Source organism: Sapajus apella, unplaced genomic scaffold, assembly GCF_009761245.1.
Source record: "Sapajus apella isolate SASKATOON/1434 unplaced genomic scaffold, GSC_monkey_1.0 scaffold29, whole genome shotgun sequence".
Taxonomy (NCBI): domain Eukaryota; kingdom Metazoa; phylum Chordata; class Mammalia; order Primates; family Cebidae; genus Sapajus; species Sapajus apella.
Window position 1 is genome coordinate 10,000,703 of NW_022436969.1, and position 19,647 is coordinate 10,020,349.

General features: G+C 41.7%; 1 protein-coding gene across 2 annotated transcripts in view; it reads left to right on the plus strand.

The window, feature by feature from the left end:
• Positions 1-1,601: 1,601 nt before the first annotated feature.
• The window catches only part of ABHD3 (abhydrolase domain containing 3, phospholipase), a 46,410-nt gene continuing 28,364 nt past the window's right edge, over positions 1,602-19,647 (plus strand). The window contains exons 1-4 of one of the 2 annotated variants that reach the window (XM_032293221.1): positions 1,602-1,915; positions 2,723-2,886; positions 4,017-4,199; positions 17,955-18,000. In XM_032293221.1, the coding sequence (XP_032149112.1) occupies positions 1,754-1,915; positions 2,723-2,886; positions 4,017-4,199; positions 17,955-18,000 (555 nt within the window). In that variant the 5' untranslated portion in view covers positions 1,602-1,753. The remainder of the gene's footprint in view (positions 1,916-2,722; positions 2,887-4,016; positions 4,200-17,954; positions 18,001-19,647) is intronic. The other variant, XM_032293222.1, reaches the window with a different exon arrangement.

Genomic DNA, 19,647 nt, shown 5'->3' on the forward strand with positions numbered 1-19,647 from the left:
TAAACTTAAACTGGGCCAGGTGCCATGGCTCACGCCTGTAATTCCAGCACTTTGGGAGGCCGAGGCTGGTGGATCACCTTAGATCAGGAGATTGAAACCAGCCTTACCAACACAGTGAAACCGTGTCTCTACTAAAAATACAAGATTAGCCAGGCATAGTGGCATATGCCTGTAATCCCAGCTGCTGGGGAGGCTGAGGCAGGAGAATCGCTTGAACCTGGGAGGTGGAGGTTGAAGTTAGCCGAGGCTGCATCATTGCACTCCAGTCTGGGCAACAAGAGCCAAAGTCTGTCTCAAAAAAAAAAAAAAAAAAAAAACTTAAATTGAAATATGCATGCATTTATTGGTAGGTCGCTGCAGAAGGCAGGTGCAGGCGTTATGAAGAATGTCCCATGTAAGATTCAAGTATGGCAACCAGCATATGCATTCACGTTTGCTATGCGTGCTCAGGTGTGAGAGCCAGAACATGAAAATTACTTCTACTCACAGGGAGTCTAGTACATACATTATTTTGTTCTCTCAGCAACTCTATAAAGTAGAAATTGTTATGCTACAGACAATTAAAACAAGAGAAAAACAGGCTCAGTAAAGATAATTGAATTATTTTGGGTGCTGCAGCCAACCATCAAGTTGCAATGACCAAATTGAAGCCAAATAAATTGCTCGCTTCTGACCCATCTCATGTCCCCATCTAAGTTACATCATAAAATTACAATCCTGTGACATTTTTCATAATCTAGACAGGCCTTTCACTTCATTGGTCTGTTTAAGTCTTGCCACTCTTCCTACCTCTCTGAGGGAGTTCATTATAATAGACATGAGCTGTTAAATCTTCTTTTTCAGATTACCAGTAAGTATCCTGACTTCTCATGCCATAAATAAGCCTAGGAGACCCTACTTCACAGTTTCTTGTCCATACATTAGGTAATAGGTGTGAATTTTCAGAAGTCTCTAAATTCAAAGCATTAATGAACCACAAACGGACATTTAACGTAATTGAATCCCGGTTACTATCTTGACCTTTTCATTTATTTCAGAAACCGCTTCTCATTTAAGTGATACTTAGCTACTAAGAAGATTCACAGAGTGATTCAGAGTCGAGTATGATGTCCTCACCGTTGAACGTTCAGAGAATATTTTTTCTCTTTCCATAGTCTTCGGGAGCAACGCAAATGTCTAGGGGATGTGGAATTCTTATATGCTAACGTATCTTTGGCATTAACTCCCCCAATTATTAAATGCAAGGCACACTTCCCCGGCACCCTAAACCGCTAATTTAGGGACACTGGCGCAGAGCGGAATCGTTCAAGGTCACTAGGGCAGCAGGTGCGGGACCTGAACCCGCGCGGTCGGGCCCGTCTCCATCCCCGAAGTCGGCTCAGGTCTTTACCCACTCTTGGGGCTCACCCTCGCCGGCTGCGACCTCGCTGGGAGACCCTGGTCCGCCCGCCCTCCCGGTGGCCGGGCTTGGAACCTCGCTTCTGGAAGGTTCCCGTGTGGCTGTCAGTGGGGCGGCTCGGGGAAGCCGGGGCGGAGCCGGCGGCGGCCGGATCTTCAGGCTACGCCTCCCGGGGCCGCTCCGCCACGCCTGTTGGCGGAAGCCGCGCTCCGCCCAGCAGGAGACGCTGTATTCGGGGGGCGGCGGCGGCGGCGGCGGCGGCAGCGGCGGCTCTGCGCCAGCTCTTGCCCGCTCGCCCGCCCGCCCGCCGGCTCTCCTCCCGCCGCAGGACAGGCGCGCTGCGCTCCAGTGGCCATGCAGCGTCTGGCCATGGACCTGCGGCTGTTGTCCCGGGAGCTCTCCCTCTACCTGGAGCACCAAGTCCGGGTGGGGTTCTTCGGTTCGGGGGTGGGCTTATCCCTGATCCTGGGCTTCAGCGTCGCGTATGCCTGTTACTACCTGAGCAGCATTGCCAAGGTGAGCCGGGGGTGGCGCAGGGCCCCGGACTGCTGGGCCGAGAGCGAGGGCAGCGGGCGCGGCGCGAGGCTGCGCGGGCAGGGGAGGTCGGCAGCCCGGGGGACAGGCGGCGAGCTGCTCCCGAGCGACCGCCCCGAGCTCGCGCGGGAAAACCTGCAGCCCCCGCCGCCCGCGCGCCCACTCGCCCGCCCGCCCGCCAGTTGGTGGGGGGTCCCGGCCCGGGGGTCCTCGGAGCGCAATCCGGACGCTGGTGACCTCCGTGCTGCGGCGCTGCCCGGTCACCGATTGCGAGGCCGGCAGAGTATTCGGGAACGCCGTGGCGCTTTTGAATATGACTCCCGGCCGGACGCGGTGGCTCACGCCTGTAATCCCAGCACTTTGGGAGGCCGAGGCGGGTTGGATCACCTGAGGTCAGGAGTTCAAGACCAGCCTGACCAACATAGTGAAAACATGTCTCTACTAAAAATACAAAAAATTAGCTGGGCGTGGTGGCGGGCGCCTGTTATCCCAGTTACTCCGAAGGCTGAGGCAGGAGAATCCCTTGAACCTGGGGGGCGGATGTTGCGGTGAGCCGAGGTCGCGCCATTGCACTTATCCCTTATCGCGACTCTTGCTTTCCCTCGAGGGTTGGAGAAACCTACGTTTCAGTCCTCTGTGACTGAATTCGTTGCGTTGGCCTTCCAGAAAGAGATGTAATCGGAGGGAACCCTCGCGCAAGGGACAAGAAGTCTGTGCCGGTGTCTGGTTTGGGGTTGGCAGAAACTTTGCTCGTTCTGGACTCTTCTCTGATACTGCTTTCCCCTTCAGAAACCCCAGTTAGTGACCGGGGGTGAGAGTTTCAGCCGCTTCCTTCAAGACCACTGTCCCGTGGTTACAGAAACGTACTACCCGACGGTCTGGTGCTGGGAGAGTCGAGGACAGACCCTGCTGAGACCTTTCATCACTTCGAAGCCTCTGGTGCAGTACAGGAAGTAAGTGAATGACCATTTTCAGTCATTACCGCAAAATCACAGGGTTTTTTTGGTTTGTTTTGGGTTTTTTTTTTTTTTTTTGCTTATTCTCAGTTCTTGGTTAATAGAATCTCTGCTTTAGGAAGTATGTAGAACAGAAAGAGGGAATGAAAATGGAAGGTGTGTCCCCGGCTCCACCCCCAACTGCAGGAAAATACTCAGGTATTTGCCTCCTAGCTCCCGACCTAACCACCCCCCTCCCCAAACACACACACCTCATGTAAATGGTTTATTTTTAGGATGAGAGAAGTGTTTGGGGATTACTGTCTTCCAATTTGTCATACATCTGTCAGAAAGACTCAGATCCTTTGATTATCTTCATCCATTCATTGATATGTAGCAGATACTGGGAGTGGGGTGGGGTGAGAACGATGCCACTTAATTTGGGTTTTGTGCGATTGATTCATGTAAAATGACTTCCTATTGACAGGCAAATGGGATCTTGATGATAATAATTCCTGATATTTTAAAGATACAGTCCAGGGTTTATCAGGAACCAAGAGATTTAAATGGTGCCTATTATTAATTTCCCTTAGTCATCTGTCCTTCTGGAGTTTATTTTGTTGCCTGAAACTTGCTCTGTTTGTTTGGGAAAATTCTCTAAGTTCATAAATACCGTGTGAGAAATACTTTAAATTATTTCAGAAGCAATTCTTGAAGCATACTATACAAGGAGACTGCATTATTGAGTCCAAAGAGCTGGAGCAGAGGTCAGAGATTAAATCAGCATTTTACTTAATTCAGACTTCCCTGTTGCATTAGTTGAGTGACCTAAATCAAACTATGGTTAAGTGCTGGGTGTTTTGGAGTAATGAGTAAGTATTCATTTATCTTAATCATTCGCAGTTCACTTTTAGATAGGACTTTGTACGGAGGTTACTGGAAATACTTGATGGAACTAATCTTCATAAAATCCTTCTAATGAAAGAAAATGATCTATAGATGGAGATATGGGTGTGTGTTCATGAATGCTGGAAAAAAGTTATTTTTAAATTACCAAATAATGTCATGTGTTTTTAGAATTAAAACAGAAAATTAAGACATGAGTTAAAACATGTAAATAGTAATGTCTTCTTAATTATTCATTTCAGTGAACTTATTAAAACTGCAGATGGAGGACAGATTTCACTGGACTGGTTTGATAATGATAACAGTACGTGTTATATGGATGCCAGCACCAGACCTACTATCTTGTTGTTGCCTGGCCTCACTGGAACAAGCAAGGAATCATATATCCTTCATATGATCCATCTTAGTGAAGAATTAGGATACAGGTATCAGTAAAATCTTTCTTATTTTTCACCCAATCCATTCTAAATGAAGCACAAATATATCTACATGTTTGTTTCAGAAATAATTAGTATTTCTTGCATGGAAAAGCAATCCCTTAAATTATTATTTTTCTCTGCATTTTCTTTTTCCTCTTTTTTTTTTTAGGACGATGCATAACTGCATCATCTCACAAGAAATGACACTTAGTATAGTAGACACTCCATAGATTTAGGCTGAATTGATGGATGAAATTAGAATCATCTGAGCATTGACTGAGCCCTGCTGCTCACCCCCAACAACCCTCCCACCCACCCACCCCCCCCAATGGATAGGGTGTTATGGAGGGAGAATAGCAATTATAAACCCCTGTGAGAGTACACAGTGGCCCTCATGTCACATTCTGTATTTGGGCCTGGATTCACTAATCTTGTCATCCTGGCTCAGCTCCAAAGTGCAAAAAATATTCAGAATCAGCTTGTAGGTCATCCCTGTTTATCAAAGGTGATCTATGCCTCTTCTGGCCACCTAAGTTTGCAGGTGCACTTGGCTAGTCTCCAGGCGATGATGCCACAGCTTTTCTCAATAACCATGTTAAGCTCAGTCACCAGGTACAATTTAACTTTTTTGCAAGTGATTTAGCAACTTTAAGTTTCAAGTGCAGCTTTAGAATCTTAAAGTAGAGTCCTTGTAAAAGGCACTGCTTTTTTGTGCCTCAGCCTTTTTTTTTAAGCTGATAGTAATTATTGTAATGGAACATTCTGTGAGTTGTATTTAAAATAGAGTTCAACTTGAAATACTTGTTTTAAGGTAAGCTGTTGGGTAAGTTTACCTTAAAAAAAATCATTTGGGGCTGAGCGTGGTGGCTCATGCCTGTAATCCCAGCAATTTGGAAGGCCAAGGCCGATGGATTGCTTGAGCCCAGGAGTTCGAGACCAGCCTGGGCAACATGGTGAGACCTAGTCTCTACAAAAATTAGCTGGGCATGGTGGCATGCACAAGGCTGAGGCAGGAAGATCAGTTGAGCCCAGCAGGTAGAGACTGCAGTGAACCATGATCGTGCCACTGCACTTCAGCTTGGATGACAGAGTGACACCTTGGGCAAAAAAAAAAAAAAAAAAATGTTTGATGTAAAGGGGAAAATTCCATAATAGCTAACTTAATTTTAGCAAGTTAATTCTGATCTTTTAGAAATATAGCTTGTTTTCTCCATGAAGTAACATTCTCTTAGAAACTATGATATGGTGTTCAAGAATTATGGTGTTCCAGAAATTTACTTAGCAGTAGCAAAAATTCATCATTATTCTGTATTTAAGCACCATCCAGTTAGATGTGAGCCTTGGTTGCTTTTTTTTTTTTTTGAGACCGAGTCTGGCTCTATTGCCTAGGCTGGAGTGGAGTGGCATGATCATGGCTCACTGCAGTCTCTTACAGGCGTGAACCGCTGCACCCAGCCTGGTTACAAGAGTGAAACTTCGTCTCAAATAAAAACAACAAAGTACAAAAGCAGAAACTGCACGGCCTCTTGAGGCCCAGGCTGAGAACTAGCACAATGCTACTAGTCAAAGCAAATGACATGGTCAGCCCAGAGTCAAAGGGTAGGGAAATAGACTCCACCTCTTGATAGGAAGAGCTTCAAAGTATTTTTGCAATCTACCACAGAAAGCCAGGTAGTTTTAAAGACCGCTAAGAATAAAAATAGATCTGTGTGGAATCTAGCAGATAGCAGGGCTTTTGAAAAGCTGTGTAATATGAAGGAATGTGCATGGGCTTTGGAGTCAAGCTGGTTTTGGATGTTGGAACTGCCACTTTCTAAGGGACCCTGGACAATTAATTTAAATTCCCTCATCACAGTGTTCTCACCTACTTCACAGGGTTTAGTACGAATGTGTAAAGTAGGTTGGGTGCGGTGGCTCATGCCTGTAATCCCAGCACTTTGGAAGACTGAGATGGGTGGATCACTTGAGGTTGGGAGTTCAAAACCAGCCTGGTCAACATGTCGAAACCCTGTTAACTGCTCGTGGTGGCATGCGCCTGTAATCCTAGCTACTCAGGAAGCTAAGACACAAGAATTGCTTGAACTTAGGGGATGGAGGTTGCAATAAGCTGAGATGGAACCACTGCACTCCAGCTTGGGAGACAAAGTGAGACTTTGTCTCAAAAAAAAAAAAAATTGTAAAGTACTTGGTTGGGTGACCTACACAAAGTGGGTCTTTAGAAGGTATTTATGTCGGCCAGGCATGGTGGCTCACACCTATAATCCCAGCACTTTGGGAGGCTGAAGGGGGTGGATCACCTGAGGTTAGGAGTTTGAGACCAGCCTGGCCAACATGGCAAAACCCTGTCTCTACTAAAAATGCAACAAAAAATTAGGTGGGTATGGTGGCGGGCACCTGTAATCCCAGCTACTTGGGAGGCTGAGGCAGGAGAATCGCTTGAACCCGGGAAGTGGAAGTTGCAGTGAGCTGAGATCACACCACTGCACTCTAGCCTGGGGACCAGAGTGAGACTCTGCCCCAATTGAAACAAAAAGTGGGGGAGTAAATAGAATGAGATGGGGAATGTTTGTCCTATCTACATGATGATAACCTGTCCATCGTCACTGGCGGATTGCATTATATACTCTCTTGGATAGTTCTTGCCCCCAAGAGGAGAGAGTTGCTGAGCCAGAAAAATTCTTTCAAATTTTATTAATCAGTTATGTCTTCCACCTCCTGGAAGGTAAGTAAAATGAGAAAGGCTAGGAATGCCGAGTGCAGTGGCTTATTCCTATAATCCCAGCACTTTGGAAGGCTAAGGCAGGAGGATTGCTTGAGCCCAGGAGTTTGAGACCAGCTTGGACAACATAGTGAGACCCCCATTTCTACAAAAAAAAAAAAAAAAAAAAAGTGAATAATAATTTTAAAAGACCAGAAGTATGTTGAGAGAGGAGCCATCTTCATGGAAACCAGAGGGCTGGAGAAAAGGCAGTTATCGCTAATAATTTACAACTGTTGATGGATAAAATAGTTAGAAACCTTACCATTCATTCCACAAAGTCTCCTTTCAGAAATATAGCCTAATAGGTATTATTTTCTGTATATGAATAATATCTTATTTTCTGAAATCCTTTTCCCATTCTCTGAATTGATTTCCAGTACTACAACAAAAACAAGGAGAAAAACAGTAACTGACAAAACCTGAATCATCTTTTACCTTGACTTTTTAAAATGGAGAGCCGTATGACTTCGAAGGAAAAAAAAAAAAGATTAAAAAAAATAAAACTGAGGGCTATTATTTACCATTATATTTTACCTCCAACTAATATTAACAGGAGTGACCAATCCAGAGTTATACAGTTATAAGTTTATTGAAATTTAGGTCATCATAAGTATTTTGGTGCTGCAAAGTACAATACAGAACCTATTTTCAAGGAGCATACAGTCTATTCAAAGTGGCAAAGAGTATGCAGCAGAAAAGAAGTGTACACCAGAAAGGAGCAGGATTGGCTGTAAGTGGCAAAAAAACTCATTAGTGACTTACGATATAAGTTTATTTCTCTCTCATGTAAAAATCTAACAAGGTAGATTACAGCTTGTATGGCACGTGTCAATGTCAGGAACCTAAGCTACTTCCAACAGTAGGCTGGTGCAAAAGTAATTGCAGTTTTTGCCATTAAAAGTAGTTTTTGCCATTTCTTTTTAATGGCAAAAACCAATTACTTTTCACCAACCTAATATGTTGCTTCATAACATGGATGCTTCAGCCGTAGCCATCACATCTGCATGCCAATACCCAAGAAGGAGAAAAAAGCACAATAGGAAAAGTACCATCTTCCTTTAAAGATGCATTCCAGCAATTGTGCACACCACTTTTGCTTATATCACATTCGCCTGCTCTTAGCTGGAAGGGAAGCTTGCAAATTAAATTTTGGCAGGGGCACGGTGGCTCACTCTTATAATCCCAGCACTTTGGGAGGCTGAGGCAGGCGGATAACGAGGTCAAGAGATCAAGACCAACCTGGCCAATATGGTGAAACCCCATCTCTACTAAAAATACAAAAACTAGCTGGGCATGGTGGTACAAGCCTGTAGTCCCAGCTACTCAGGAGGAGGAGGCAGGAGAATTGCTTGAACACGGGAAGCAGAGGTTGCAGTGAGCCGAGGTTATGCCACTGCACTCTAGCCTGGCGATTGAGCAAGACTGCCTCAAAAAAATTTAAAAGAAGAGGGCAACAGATCACTTGAGGGATTTTTGCAAGATTGTAAACTTGTGTTTTAAGACATTTCTTACTGTCTTGTCTATTTGCTTCTTAGAGAAAGATCTAATGTTTTGGTGTGGTTTGACAGAATCAGGATCTCTTATTCTTCATTGCAGAGCCCACCTGCTGGTAGCAAGGATGTCACTGTTCATCATTTATATTCTTAAGAGAGCCTCGACGTGGGAGATGATTTAAAAGTGGATAAAATTTGCTTCTAAATGTGGCCCTGGCTGGACTTAAAATTTTTAAATTTCAAATCTACATTTAAATTTTTTTTTTTTTTTTTTTTAATAAAAACGGGGTTTCACCATGTTGGTCAGGCTGGTCTTGAACTCCCAACCTCAGGTGATCCGCCTGCCTTGGCCTCCAAAGTGCTTGGATTACAGGTGTGAGCCACCACGCCTGGCCTTCTACATTTAAATTTTAACACTTTGACAGGGCAACAGCGTCTGTGATTAAAAAAAAAAAAAAAATTAACACTTAAAATTTTAAATCTACAAAATTCCAACACTTTGGGAGGCCAAGGCAGGCAGATCACGTGAGGTCAGGAGCTTGAGACCAGCCTGACCAACATGGTGAAACCCCATCTCTACGAAAAATACAAAAATTAGCCGGGCATGATGATGCCCACCTATAATCCCAGCTACCCAGGAGGCTGACGCAGGAGATCGCTTGAAGCCAGGAGGCAGAGGTTGCAGTGAGCCGAGATTGTGCCACTGCACTCCAGCCTGGGTGACAGAGCAAGACTTAGTCTCAAAAAGATAATAATAAAATTTTAACAAGTGGGGTCCTGAGAATATTTTATGTGGGGGAAGTAGCAAGTAAATGTTTGAAGTTATCATAGCTCTAGATGCAGTTTAGCTTTTCCTGCAGCATTAGAGGTGCCTTGATGGGAGGAGGGATGAGAGAAGCTGAACTAAGGAAAACAAGACAACCAAAGGGTAAGTTCTGACCAGATTTCCCTCATCTAAAAGCGACGTCTTGGATAAGAAATCATTTTAAATTAACACCCGAATATTTTTTTCTTAATAACTCATTTTGTTGTTGTTGTTAAAATAATTTGGTTTTTAAACTTCTGGGAATAAGGCAGTTAACTGATCATTTGTGAGACTAGCTTGATTAATGCGTTAAAAAGCACTGAATGGTTAGCTTCATTCATGGTATTCTAGAAAAAGTTATGGTGGAGACTGACAAGTGGTTCCATTCTCTAGGGCACTAATTTTTAGCTGTTCCACTATAGCGTGGCACCTCAATTAAACTTTCAGGGACAGAGCTCTTTTTATCAGAGTTGGCATGTCCTCAAAAGGGTACTCTGTGTTCAGAACACCCGTCTTCTTTGGCAAAAGAGACCTGAGCTGAATGTTACAGCTTAGGTAGTGCTGGGCAGCAAAGTAAGGTGGTTGAGTGGATTCTTGAGTCAGATCTGCCTGGGTTCAGATCCTAGCTCTGTCACATACTACGTGTCTACCCACAAACAAATTATGTCATTGCTGAACACCTCAGTTTTCTCATCTGTAACAATACCTGGGCCTCATAGGGTTGTGAGGATTGCATGTAATGTATATAAAGAAGGTTGTCTAGTACCTGACCTATAGCAAACATTTTGTATGTATTAACTATGAAACCTTAATAAGTGAATCACGTCTGTTGTATGGCTTAGGAAAGAGCCCCACTCTTGTAGACTCATCAGATGGAAATGAGATACTTACTGCCTACTCTTTGCAATGATTAATACCAAGAAGATGCCACTCCAAGAGGGCCCAGAGACAACAGTGTGCCTGGCAAGCCAAAGGGTAGTACAGAGAGAAGGAAGGAAATGTCTTGCTAAGGTAGAGTGGCTGCCAGAATCGACATTATCCTGTAATCCATGTCTCTGAGTCTGTAGTTTCCAGCAGTGACTTGTGACACTGGAATAACAACTGTTGTTTACAAACACTATAAATCTAGAGCCCTTTGGTTATTAAATAGGTCCAGTTCAACTGGGTGTTTATTGACAAAATCTACAAAAATATCTAAGAGACATAGCTAGAATTCAAATGAGTGAAATGAAATATGAGAATATCAAAAAGCAGCTGAGTAAATTTCAGGATCAGAGCTACATCAGGGAAGGAAAACGATTGCAATAAAATAGTATAAGATCTCTGAAAGAATTATTGATGCTAGTTATATCATTAGGTTTTCAGCTTCCTCACATTAAGGATATCTTTGATTCCTTTTCCCTCATGGCCACTGGTTTTGAAATATTATACCTAAAAAATAAACTACGTTAATTAAATATTAACTTGCTCATCTTTTTTTGAAATCCATAGGGCCACTTAGACCTTATGATCAGCAAGAGATAACCAGAATTGCCACTTTGGTTGATTACAGTTAAATTTAGCTTTGTTGAGTGCCTGCCACATTATAGACCCCGTGCCAGGCACTATATGTAGGTTATCCTACTTATTACCTACCCAGTTCACGGTACCTATTATTAACCCCATTTTAGCAAACAAAAAGCAGAACTGCAATGTTCGTAATTTGATCAAAATTAGCTGGTATGTGACAGGGTTAAGATTGAAGTGTAGGACTGGGTACAGTGGCTCACACCTATAATACTGGCACTTTGGGAAGCAGAGGCGGGTGATCACCTGAGATCGGGAGTTCGAGACAAGCCTGGCTTACATGGTGAAACCCTGTCTCTACTAAAAATACAAAAAATTAGCTGGGCGTGGTGGTGGATGCCTGTAATCCCAGCCACTTGGGAGGCTGAAGCAGAAGAATCGCTTGAACCCGGGAGACAGAGGTTGCAGTAAGCCGAGATCGCACCGCTGTACTCCAGCCTGGGCAACAAGAGCAAAACGCCATCTAAAATAAAAAAGATTGAAATGTACAGGCTTACTATATATAAATATATGATTTCTGTGTGGCTTTTTTTTGAAATGTTGATAGTTCCTGAAAATCATTCTTTACTACTTTTTTACACCCTTGGATGCCTTAGACTCTCAGCTTGGGAAAAACTAATAAACATAATAAAAGTCCTATGACTTTGCCTAACATGATAATGTATACCTGTGATATTGTTGGGACTCAGTTTTATCAGGGAAATTCAAACAAGTCAAACATGACAGGCAAACAAGTCATGTTTCCTACTCGGAGAATAAATATTGTAGGGAAGGAGTTGAAACAGGAGATAATGAGGTTCCTGAATTATGAATTGACTTTCACTGTTCTCCATTACCATGTTAATTACGGTTTGATTTCTGAAGCATCTTAGAAAAAGGTAAATGAATTATGTTAATTTGTTTTACTACCTTTATGACCTTAGAAAGCTTGGAAATGTTTAGATAGTATCATTTCTTGAAAAGAATGTGTATTCGCTTGTTGGATGTAGTATTCTATACATTTAAATTTGGTTAGTATTGATAGTGTTATTCAGACTATTTATAGCTCACTTTTGTCTTTTATTGATAGAAGCATTTTAAAATAGATATAGATTTTCTATTTCTCCATTTAATTCTATTTTTCTTCATGTATATGGAAGCTCTGTTAGGCACATACACATTTAAGATTGTTAGTCTTCCTATGAATTAACTCTTTGTATCCTCATGAAATGTTCTTCTTAACCTCTGGTCATAAAGTTTGCTTTACCTGATATTATCATAGCCATTTCATCCTTTTTTTTTTTTTGCTGTTTGTATTGTATATCTTTATTTATACTTTAACTTTCAGGGTATCTATGTCATTGTATTTAAAGTGTATTGCTTGTAGATAGCATGTAGTTAGATCTTGCTCTTTTTTTTTTTGGAGACAAAATCTCGCTGTTGTCAGTCTGGGCTAAAGTGCAATGGCACAATCTTGGCTCACTGCAGCCTCTGCCTCCCGGGTTCCATTAATTCTCCTGCCTCAGCCTCCTGCCTCAGCATCCTGAGTACAGGCACCCACCACCACACCCAACTAATTTTTGTATTTTTAGTAGTGACAGGGTTTCACCATGTTGGCCAGGCTGGTCTCGAACTCCTGACCTCAGGTGATCCACCTGCCTTGGCCTCCCAAAGTGCTGGGATTACAGGCATGAGCCACTGTGCCCAACCAGATCTTGCTTTTTTAAAATCCAGTCTGACAATCTCCATCTTTTAATTGAGATTTTTATTCATTTACATTTAATGTAATTGCTAATATGGTGGATTTTTTTGTCTTTTTCTTTTTTTTTTTTTTTTTCTTAGGCTTGGAGACAGAGTTTTACTCTGTCTCCCAGGCTGAAGTGCAGTGGCATGATCTCGGCTCACTGCAACCTCCACCTCCCAGGTTCAAGTGATTCTCCTGCCTCAACCTCCTGAGTAGCTGGGATTATAGGTGTCTGCCACCATGCCCAGCTAATTTTTGTACTTTTAATAGAGACTGGGTTTCACCATGTTGGCCAGGCTGGTTTTGAACTCCTGACCTCAAGTGATCCGCCCACCTTGGCCTCCCAAAGTGCTGGAATTACAGGTGTGAGCCACGGCCCCAAACTCTGTTTTAATAGTTCAAGCTTGTGAGACTGAGCATTTCTATCCAACTTATATTTATCATTTGAGTGTTATCGATTACTGTCTTCCCTCAGGTGAAAAAAGAAGCTGTAAAAATTGAAAACTCACCCAGTATGATTTTCATTTTCCTAGTGTCAATTCCAATTCAGTTTCTGCATGCTTCTTTGTTGTTGTTCTTCTCTACTGCCTTTATATTTTTTCAAGAATATATAGTTATTATTCTATGGAAGGCTTGGCCCTATAGCATCTACCTGGACATTACTAGAGGCAGAACTTCCTTATCATCTTTTCTTAACCTGGAATTCAGAACCTTATGTTTATTTTTGTCCTAACCTATTTTTCCATTCTTATTTTCTGTTATTACTGTCTGTGTAGCCACTTTTCAACTGATAATTGATTTTTCATCCCTCAGAACATTTAATACATTCTCACCTTATATCTTTGCTTACATTACTCCCTTTACAATGCATCTCACATTTGCCTTTTGCTGGAATCTTTACTATTTTTCAAGTTCTCATGTAAGCTCTATCTACCTTTTTATGAAGCCTTTCTTAATCAGTCTTGCCCCTCCTGACCGCATAAAGTTTTATTGTCTATACTACTCATTGGACATTGAATCCTATACTGTCTTATTACCTTTGTTGTAGTCACTCAACTGAATATATATTGCATATATTTTCAATCTAACTAGATTGTACCCTCCTTGAGGTGAGGAACCTTATGTTGTTATTTTGTTTCTCTACTACAGGCTCTAACTCAGTCTTTAGTAAAGTAAATATTATTGAATGAATAAATGAGTTATTCCAATATTAATATTCATGTAAAGTGCTTAGAACATGATCTGGCCACATAGTAAACACAAGTAAAAGTTACCTGTTGTTATTATTACCTGAAATCAGAATCATATGACTAGCTGATTCGTGAATGCTCCTCTCACTCTACCCTTTGCTGATTATTATTTCTAAGACTCAAAGATTTGGGGAATTAGAACTGAAAAATATTTTAGACTGCCTGATAAATTTACAGATTTGGGAACTAGGCCTAGACAGGTACTCAAAACCCAGACAAGTTTCACTGATTTTCTTAGGTGCCCAAACTCAGAGCCTGCTACTTTTTGTTGTTGTTCTTGTTTTTTGAGACAGGCTCTCCCGCTATCACCCAGGCCGGAGTGCAATGGTGTGATGACAGCACTGCAGTCTTGACCTCCAGGGTTCAAGCCTGAGCAGATTCGAGGCTCTCTGGTCCATCTCACCGTGACAGTATGTCTCAACCTAGGAGTAGTTTTGCCCCAGGGAACATTTGGCAATGTCTGAAGACAGTTTTCGTTGTTATGCCTGGGGCATGTGCTATTGGCATCTAGTTGGTAGACCCCAGAGATTTTGCTGAGTATCCTATAATACACAAGACAGCACTGCTACAAAGAATTATTTGGGCTGAAATCTCCATAGTACTAAAGATTGAGAAACTCTGTGCTATAGGTAATTTCTTGCTTTTATTTAACCTTCATTAAAGGAGACCCACCTGCTTCCCTGGTTAATGGGTTCTCTTGTCGCAGAAAGTTCTTCTTACCAGGTTTGTTCTTTGTTTAATATTTCTTCTCCTTATATTTTCCTTGTTTTGAGGGAAAAAATTATATAGTTCAAATATGTAGGAAAAATAAGCTTTGCCGAACAATTTCCCTCATATACATGCCCTTTAGAATTGTTTGAGATGACTAAAAATTAATTGGAGAGAGCTGTTACAGAAGCTTAACAGAGGCTGGGCACAGTGGCTCATACCTGTAATCCTAGAACTTTGGGAGGCGGAGACCAGAGGATTGTTGGAGCTCACAAGTTCAAGACCAGCCTGGGCAACATAGCTTCCTATGTCTCATCTCTACAAAAGAATTTAAAAATTAGCCAGGCATGGTGGCTTGTGCCTATAGTCCCAGCTACTCAGGAGGCTGAGAATCACTTGAGCCCAGGAGGTTGAGGCTGCAGTGAGCCATGATTGTGCCACTGCACTCCAGCCTGGGCAACAGAGAGATCTTATCTCTAAAGAAAATTAAAAAGAAGAAGAGGTTTACAGACATTTCAATCTCTTAGGAATAGTAGTTTCACAGCCAGCTCTTTTAGCTGTATGTGTAAAGTGTTCCCTGATGACTGTCAGAGTAAGCAAAGGGGTTGAAAAGAGCTGGTTGCTCATCACCAGCTGGAATGGGAGAAGGGGCCGAATGGCAGACTTCTTTCCACCATCCTCTGTAGCTGCTTTGCTCCCTTATTCTTCCTTATCTCTGCCCCACGTCCAAGGCTTGAAGCAACGATGACTATTACTGAATAAACATTGTTAGGAACAAAGCCTTATGGAGAGGTCAGTACAATTCCTCCTCTAGCAAGAGCTACCAGAACTATGATCCACTTTCCAAAGTTGCCTGAAGGGAAGTGCAAATATCCTAGTCTACAGTTCAGAAGAAAATCCCGGATGTATAGGCTGCTTTTTCATGAGTTTGCAAATCATCTTTTTCTTTCCCCTCACTAGTGCTCTTGCCTTCTCTCCCTGGCAATCACATGATGACATCTTGCCCCAGAAGCCATTTTAATCCTTATTTAATGTTTGTACTCTAAAGTGGTTCTTTTCTGAATGACTGGGAGCTTCAAGTTTCAAGGTCATAATTAACTTTAGCACTGATTCCTGTGTGACTTAGGTGCTTATGCAAGTAAATACAAATGGCGAACTGAAATTTTATTTATATCCAGACGTCTTACCATTCTTCTTAGCAAGAAAAGGTAAAGGAGTCGCTGAGCCTACTCTAACTTTTCTGCATGTATTTATAGTTTAAGATTTCTCGAGCTGAGCACTGTGCTCATGCCTGTAATCCCAGCATTTGGGAGGCCAAGGCAGCAGAATCACTTGAGCCCAGGAGTTAGAGACCAACCTGGGCAATGTGGTGAAATCCTGTTTCTACAAATAATTTTTAAAAATTAGCCAGGCTGGCCAGACATGGTGGCTCACGCCTGTAATCCCAACATTTTGGGAGGCTGAGGCAGACAGATCACTTGAGATCAAGAGTTCTAGAACAACCTGGCCAACAAGGTGAAATCCTGTCTCTACTAAAAGTATAAAAATTAGCCAGGCATGGTGGCACGCGCCTGTAATCCCAGCTACTTGTGAGACTGAGGCAGGAGAGTCACTTGAATCTGGGAGGTGAAGATTGCAGTGAGTGGAGATCGTGCCACAGCACTACAGCCTGGGTGACAGAGTGAGACCCTGTCTCAAACAACAAAAAAAAAGAAAAGAAAAAAATTAGCTGGGCCATTGTGGTGTACACCTTTGGTCCCACCTACTCAGCAGACTGAGGCGGGAGGATTGCCTGAGCATGAGAGGCTGAGGCTGCAATGAGCTGTGATTGCACCACTGCACTCCAGCCTGAGTGGCAGAGTAAGACCATGTCTCAAAGAAGGAAAAAAGATTTTCTCTTAGGTGAGTCAATAAAATGTAATATTTCTAGCTTTTTCTCAAATAGGATTTCTGAGGTTTCTAAATATTTATCTTCTTTCAGCTGGGCCTAATAAAATTTTCTGTATGACTTTTCAGTTGCAAGAAAATTCCTTCACAAGAACATAGCCTGCATTCCACATTAAATGAAGGTGGTGTGCTTTGAGATCCAGCCTCCCTGAGAAGACTCAGAGTTTTGTATGTTCTATAAAGCAGTCAGTTCATCAGTGATTAGAACCTGTACAGTGCTTAGCAGCACCCTGAAAGAAGAGATTTGGAAGCTTAAATGCCCAGGATTGGCTGGATAATCAGACAAAAACCAAATGAATTTTAATTGATATGAATATAGACTTACTAAATCAGTGAGAACCTGTGTAGACACAAGTCAGGATTTTGTCTAAGGATGGTAAAAATACAAATCTGGGGCTATGTTTCCCTGAAAGTTAAATGAGAGTTAAATATTGTAAATATAGAATAATTTTTGAAGCCACACAACACTACAACGACCATTACTACCGATAGCTAACTTTCACTGATTACTTACATGAGCCAACACTGATCCAAACCCTTTACATTGATCTTAGCCCATTTACCCAGCAGATAAAAACAGGGTCAGAGAAAACCCAAGGTCACCTTTCCCACCTAGGTCAACTGAACACTAAGCAGTAGCATAAAGTGACCCATCCCACCAGCTCAAGTGCCAGGCTCTTCGTGGCTCTACTTGTGATGTTTACACTTCATGTAAAATTCTGGTGTGCATGTTTGCTGAGCCTTAATGGAACAAGAGCTATTTCTTAGGATATAAATAGATACGTATGAATGTTGCAAATACAATGGGTAGAAAACATATATTTTTTCTTTGTTTAAAGCAAAAACATGGCCAGGAACAGTGGTTCATGCCTGTAATCCCAGCACTTTGAGAGACCGAGGTGGGTGGATCACATGAGGTCAGGAGTTCAAGACCAGCCTGGTCAACATGGTGAAACCTGTCTCTACTAAAAATACAAAAAAATTAGCTGTGCACAGTGGTGGGTGCCTGTAATCCCAGCTACTCAGGAGGCCGAGGCAGGAGAATTGCTTGAACCCGGGAGACAGAGGTTGCAGTGAGCTGACATTGCACTATTGCACTCCAGCCTGGGCAACGAGAGGGAGATTCTTTCTTAAAAAAAAAAAAAAAAAAAAAAAAAAAAAAAAAAAACCATTTAAATTTGACTTGTATTTAGAATTGTTTTAAAAACATTTATTGGAGGCCCACATATGTGCATAGGAAGAAGTTGGAAATATTCTACTCTTTTGGTAGGAAAAATTAACATCACTTCAATATGCAGTTTTCTAATTTGAACCCACATGTGGAATTTAGAGAACTGGAATTTTATTTTAGTGTATTTAGATGAAATTGTCAAACATTATCATACCTGTAAGACAGATTTTTAAAATCTTTTAGTACTCTAAATCAGTGTCAGTAAGACGACTTTAATATTATATCATGAGCAAGAATCATGTGTAGAAATAACGAAAATTGCTTTCCTGGTTTTTAGATGTGTGGTTTTTAACAACAGAGGAGTGGCGGGGGAGAATCTCTTGGTAAGTAAATTTAAATGATAACAGTCTTAATTTTTTTAAAGAATCATTTCTAGTTTTATAACAAAAAGCATATTCTTTTTATTTAAAATAACTCTGTTTATGTAAGCAATACAAATTTATTATAGAAAAATACAGATACGGAAAAAAAGGAAATTTACAAGACCCATAATTATATAACCAGGGAAATTCCCTTAGTCTGTGTTCATTCAGATTCTATATATATAAGAAAAAGTAATATATTACTATCTTTATAAAAATTAAGATTCTATTTGGTAACTAAACTTTTGTACTTACTGTATTTTACCATCAATAGTTATTCATCTACATCATTTTTTTTTCTACCCTCTCAACCCAGCTTTTTCTGATTCTGGAGAGAACTGGGAAGAGAAGGCCTTGTTTGTTTTTAATGCAAAACACATTTTCTTTAAAAATTAATGAATGCAAAACAAATTAATACAGTGACTTTTTTTTCACTTATGAAATTTATGTATGTCATGAAACAATTTTGTGTGTTATATGCCTGTTTGCCAGCTGAAATTTACATGGTGGAAATGTTATTGAAACCTTTTAAAATTTATATCAGGTCTTTTTTTTTTCCTCCAGTTCTGAGTTTTTGCTGGGATAGATCTTTCACCTCTTAGAAAATCATTCTGTCAAATGTTTAAATCTGTGAGTTGGAATGAGAAATAATCCACTCCCTAGAATTTTCTTTAGCTTTTTAACTTCATTTTTTACAATCTCAACAGGACAAAGGCAATTCTACTAGAATTGAAAGAAACTTTTTTGGGTCATTGATAGAAAATGACATTAAGACTATAAATAATTAAGTCATGCTGGAAATAAAAATTTACAGTCAGGTCACAAATGTCAACACTTTATAAGAACTTGGGAAGAAAAAAGCTCTTGCTGGAGGGAATGAAGATAAATACGATTTCAAAAGCAAAGGTTATAGAGTGTTACGGTCTCATGCAATTGCCTTGTAATAAATAGTTTGATGTGAAAGTTCACATTTCCTCATTCAGTCCAGCCCTTTAGGAATCTCGTAGACAGATAATATACTCTAAAGGGAAAGATTTGAATGTGTCACTGTGGCCCTGGCCCAGGCAGATCATTTTGAGCAGCTCTTGTCTGCCGTGCATTATTCCAGGACACAAAGCGGGGGAAGATGTGGTCTGAGCCTCTCAAGGAAATAATGTGCTACAAAGCCAAGCTAGTTAGTTCTCTATAAAGTGAAGGACAAAGATCTGTTCATTGAGCAAAGCCATGGTGTGTGCCTGTTAAATCAGGCACTGTGCAAGGCAATAGGGTGAAGATATACATATTAATGAGACACAGCCCTAATCTTCAGGAGTTCAAACTTTAGTTGTGGGAGTCAATAAAAATATACACAGTGAGCCGGGCGCGGTGGCTCAAGCCTGTAATCCCAGCACTTTGGGAGGCCGAGGCGGGTGGATCACGAGGTCAAGAGATCGAGACCATCCTGGTCAACATGGTGAAACCCCGTCTCTACTAAAACTACAAAAAATTAGCTGGGCATGGTGGTGCGTGCCTGTAATCCCAGCTACTCAGGAGGCTGAGGCAGGAGAATTGCCTGAACCCGGGAGGCGGAGGTTGCGGTGAGCCGAGATCGCGCCATTGCACTCCAGC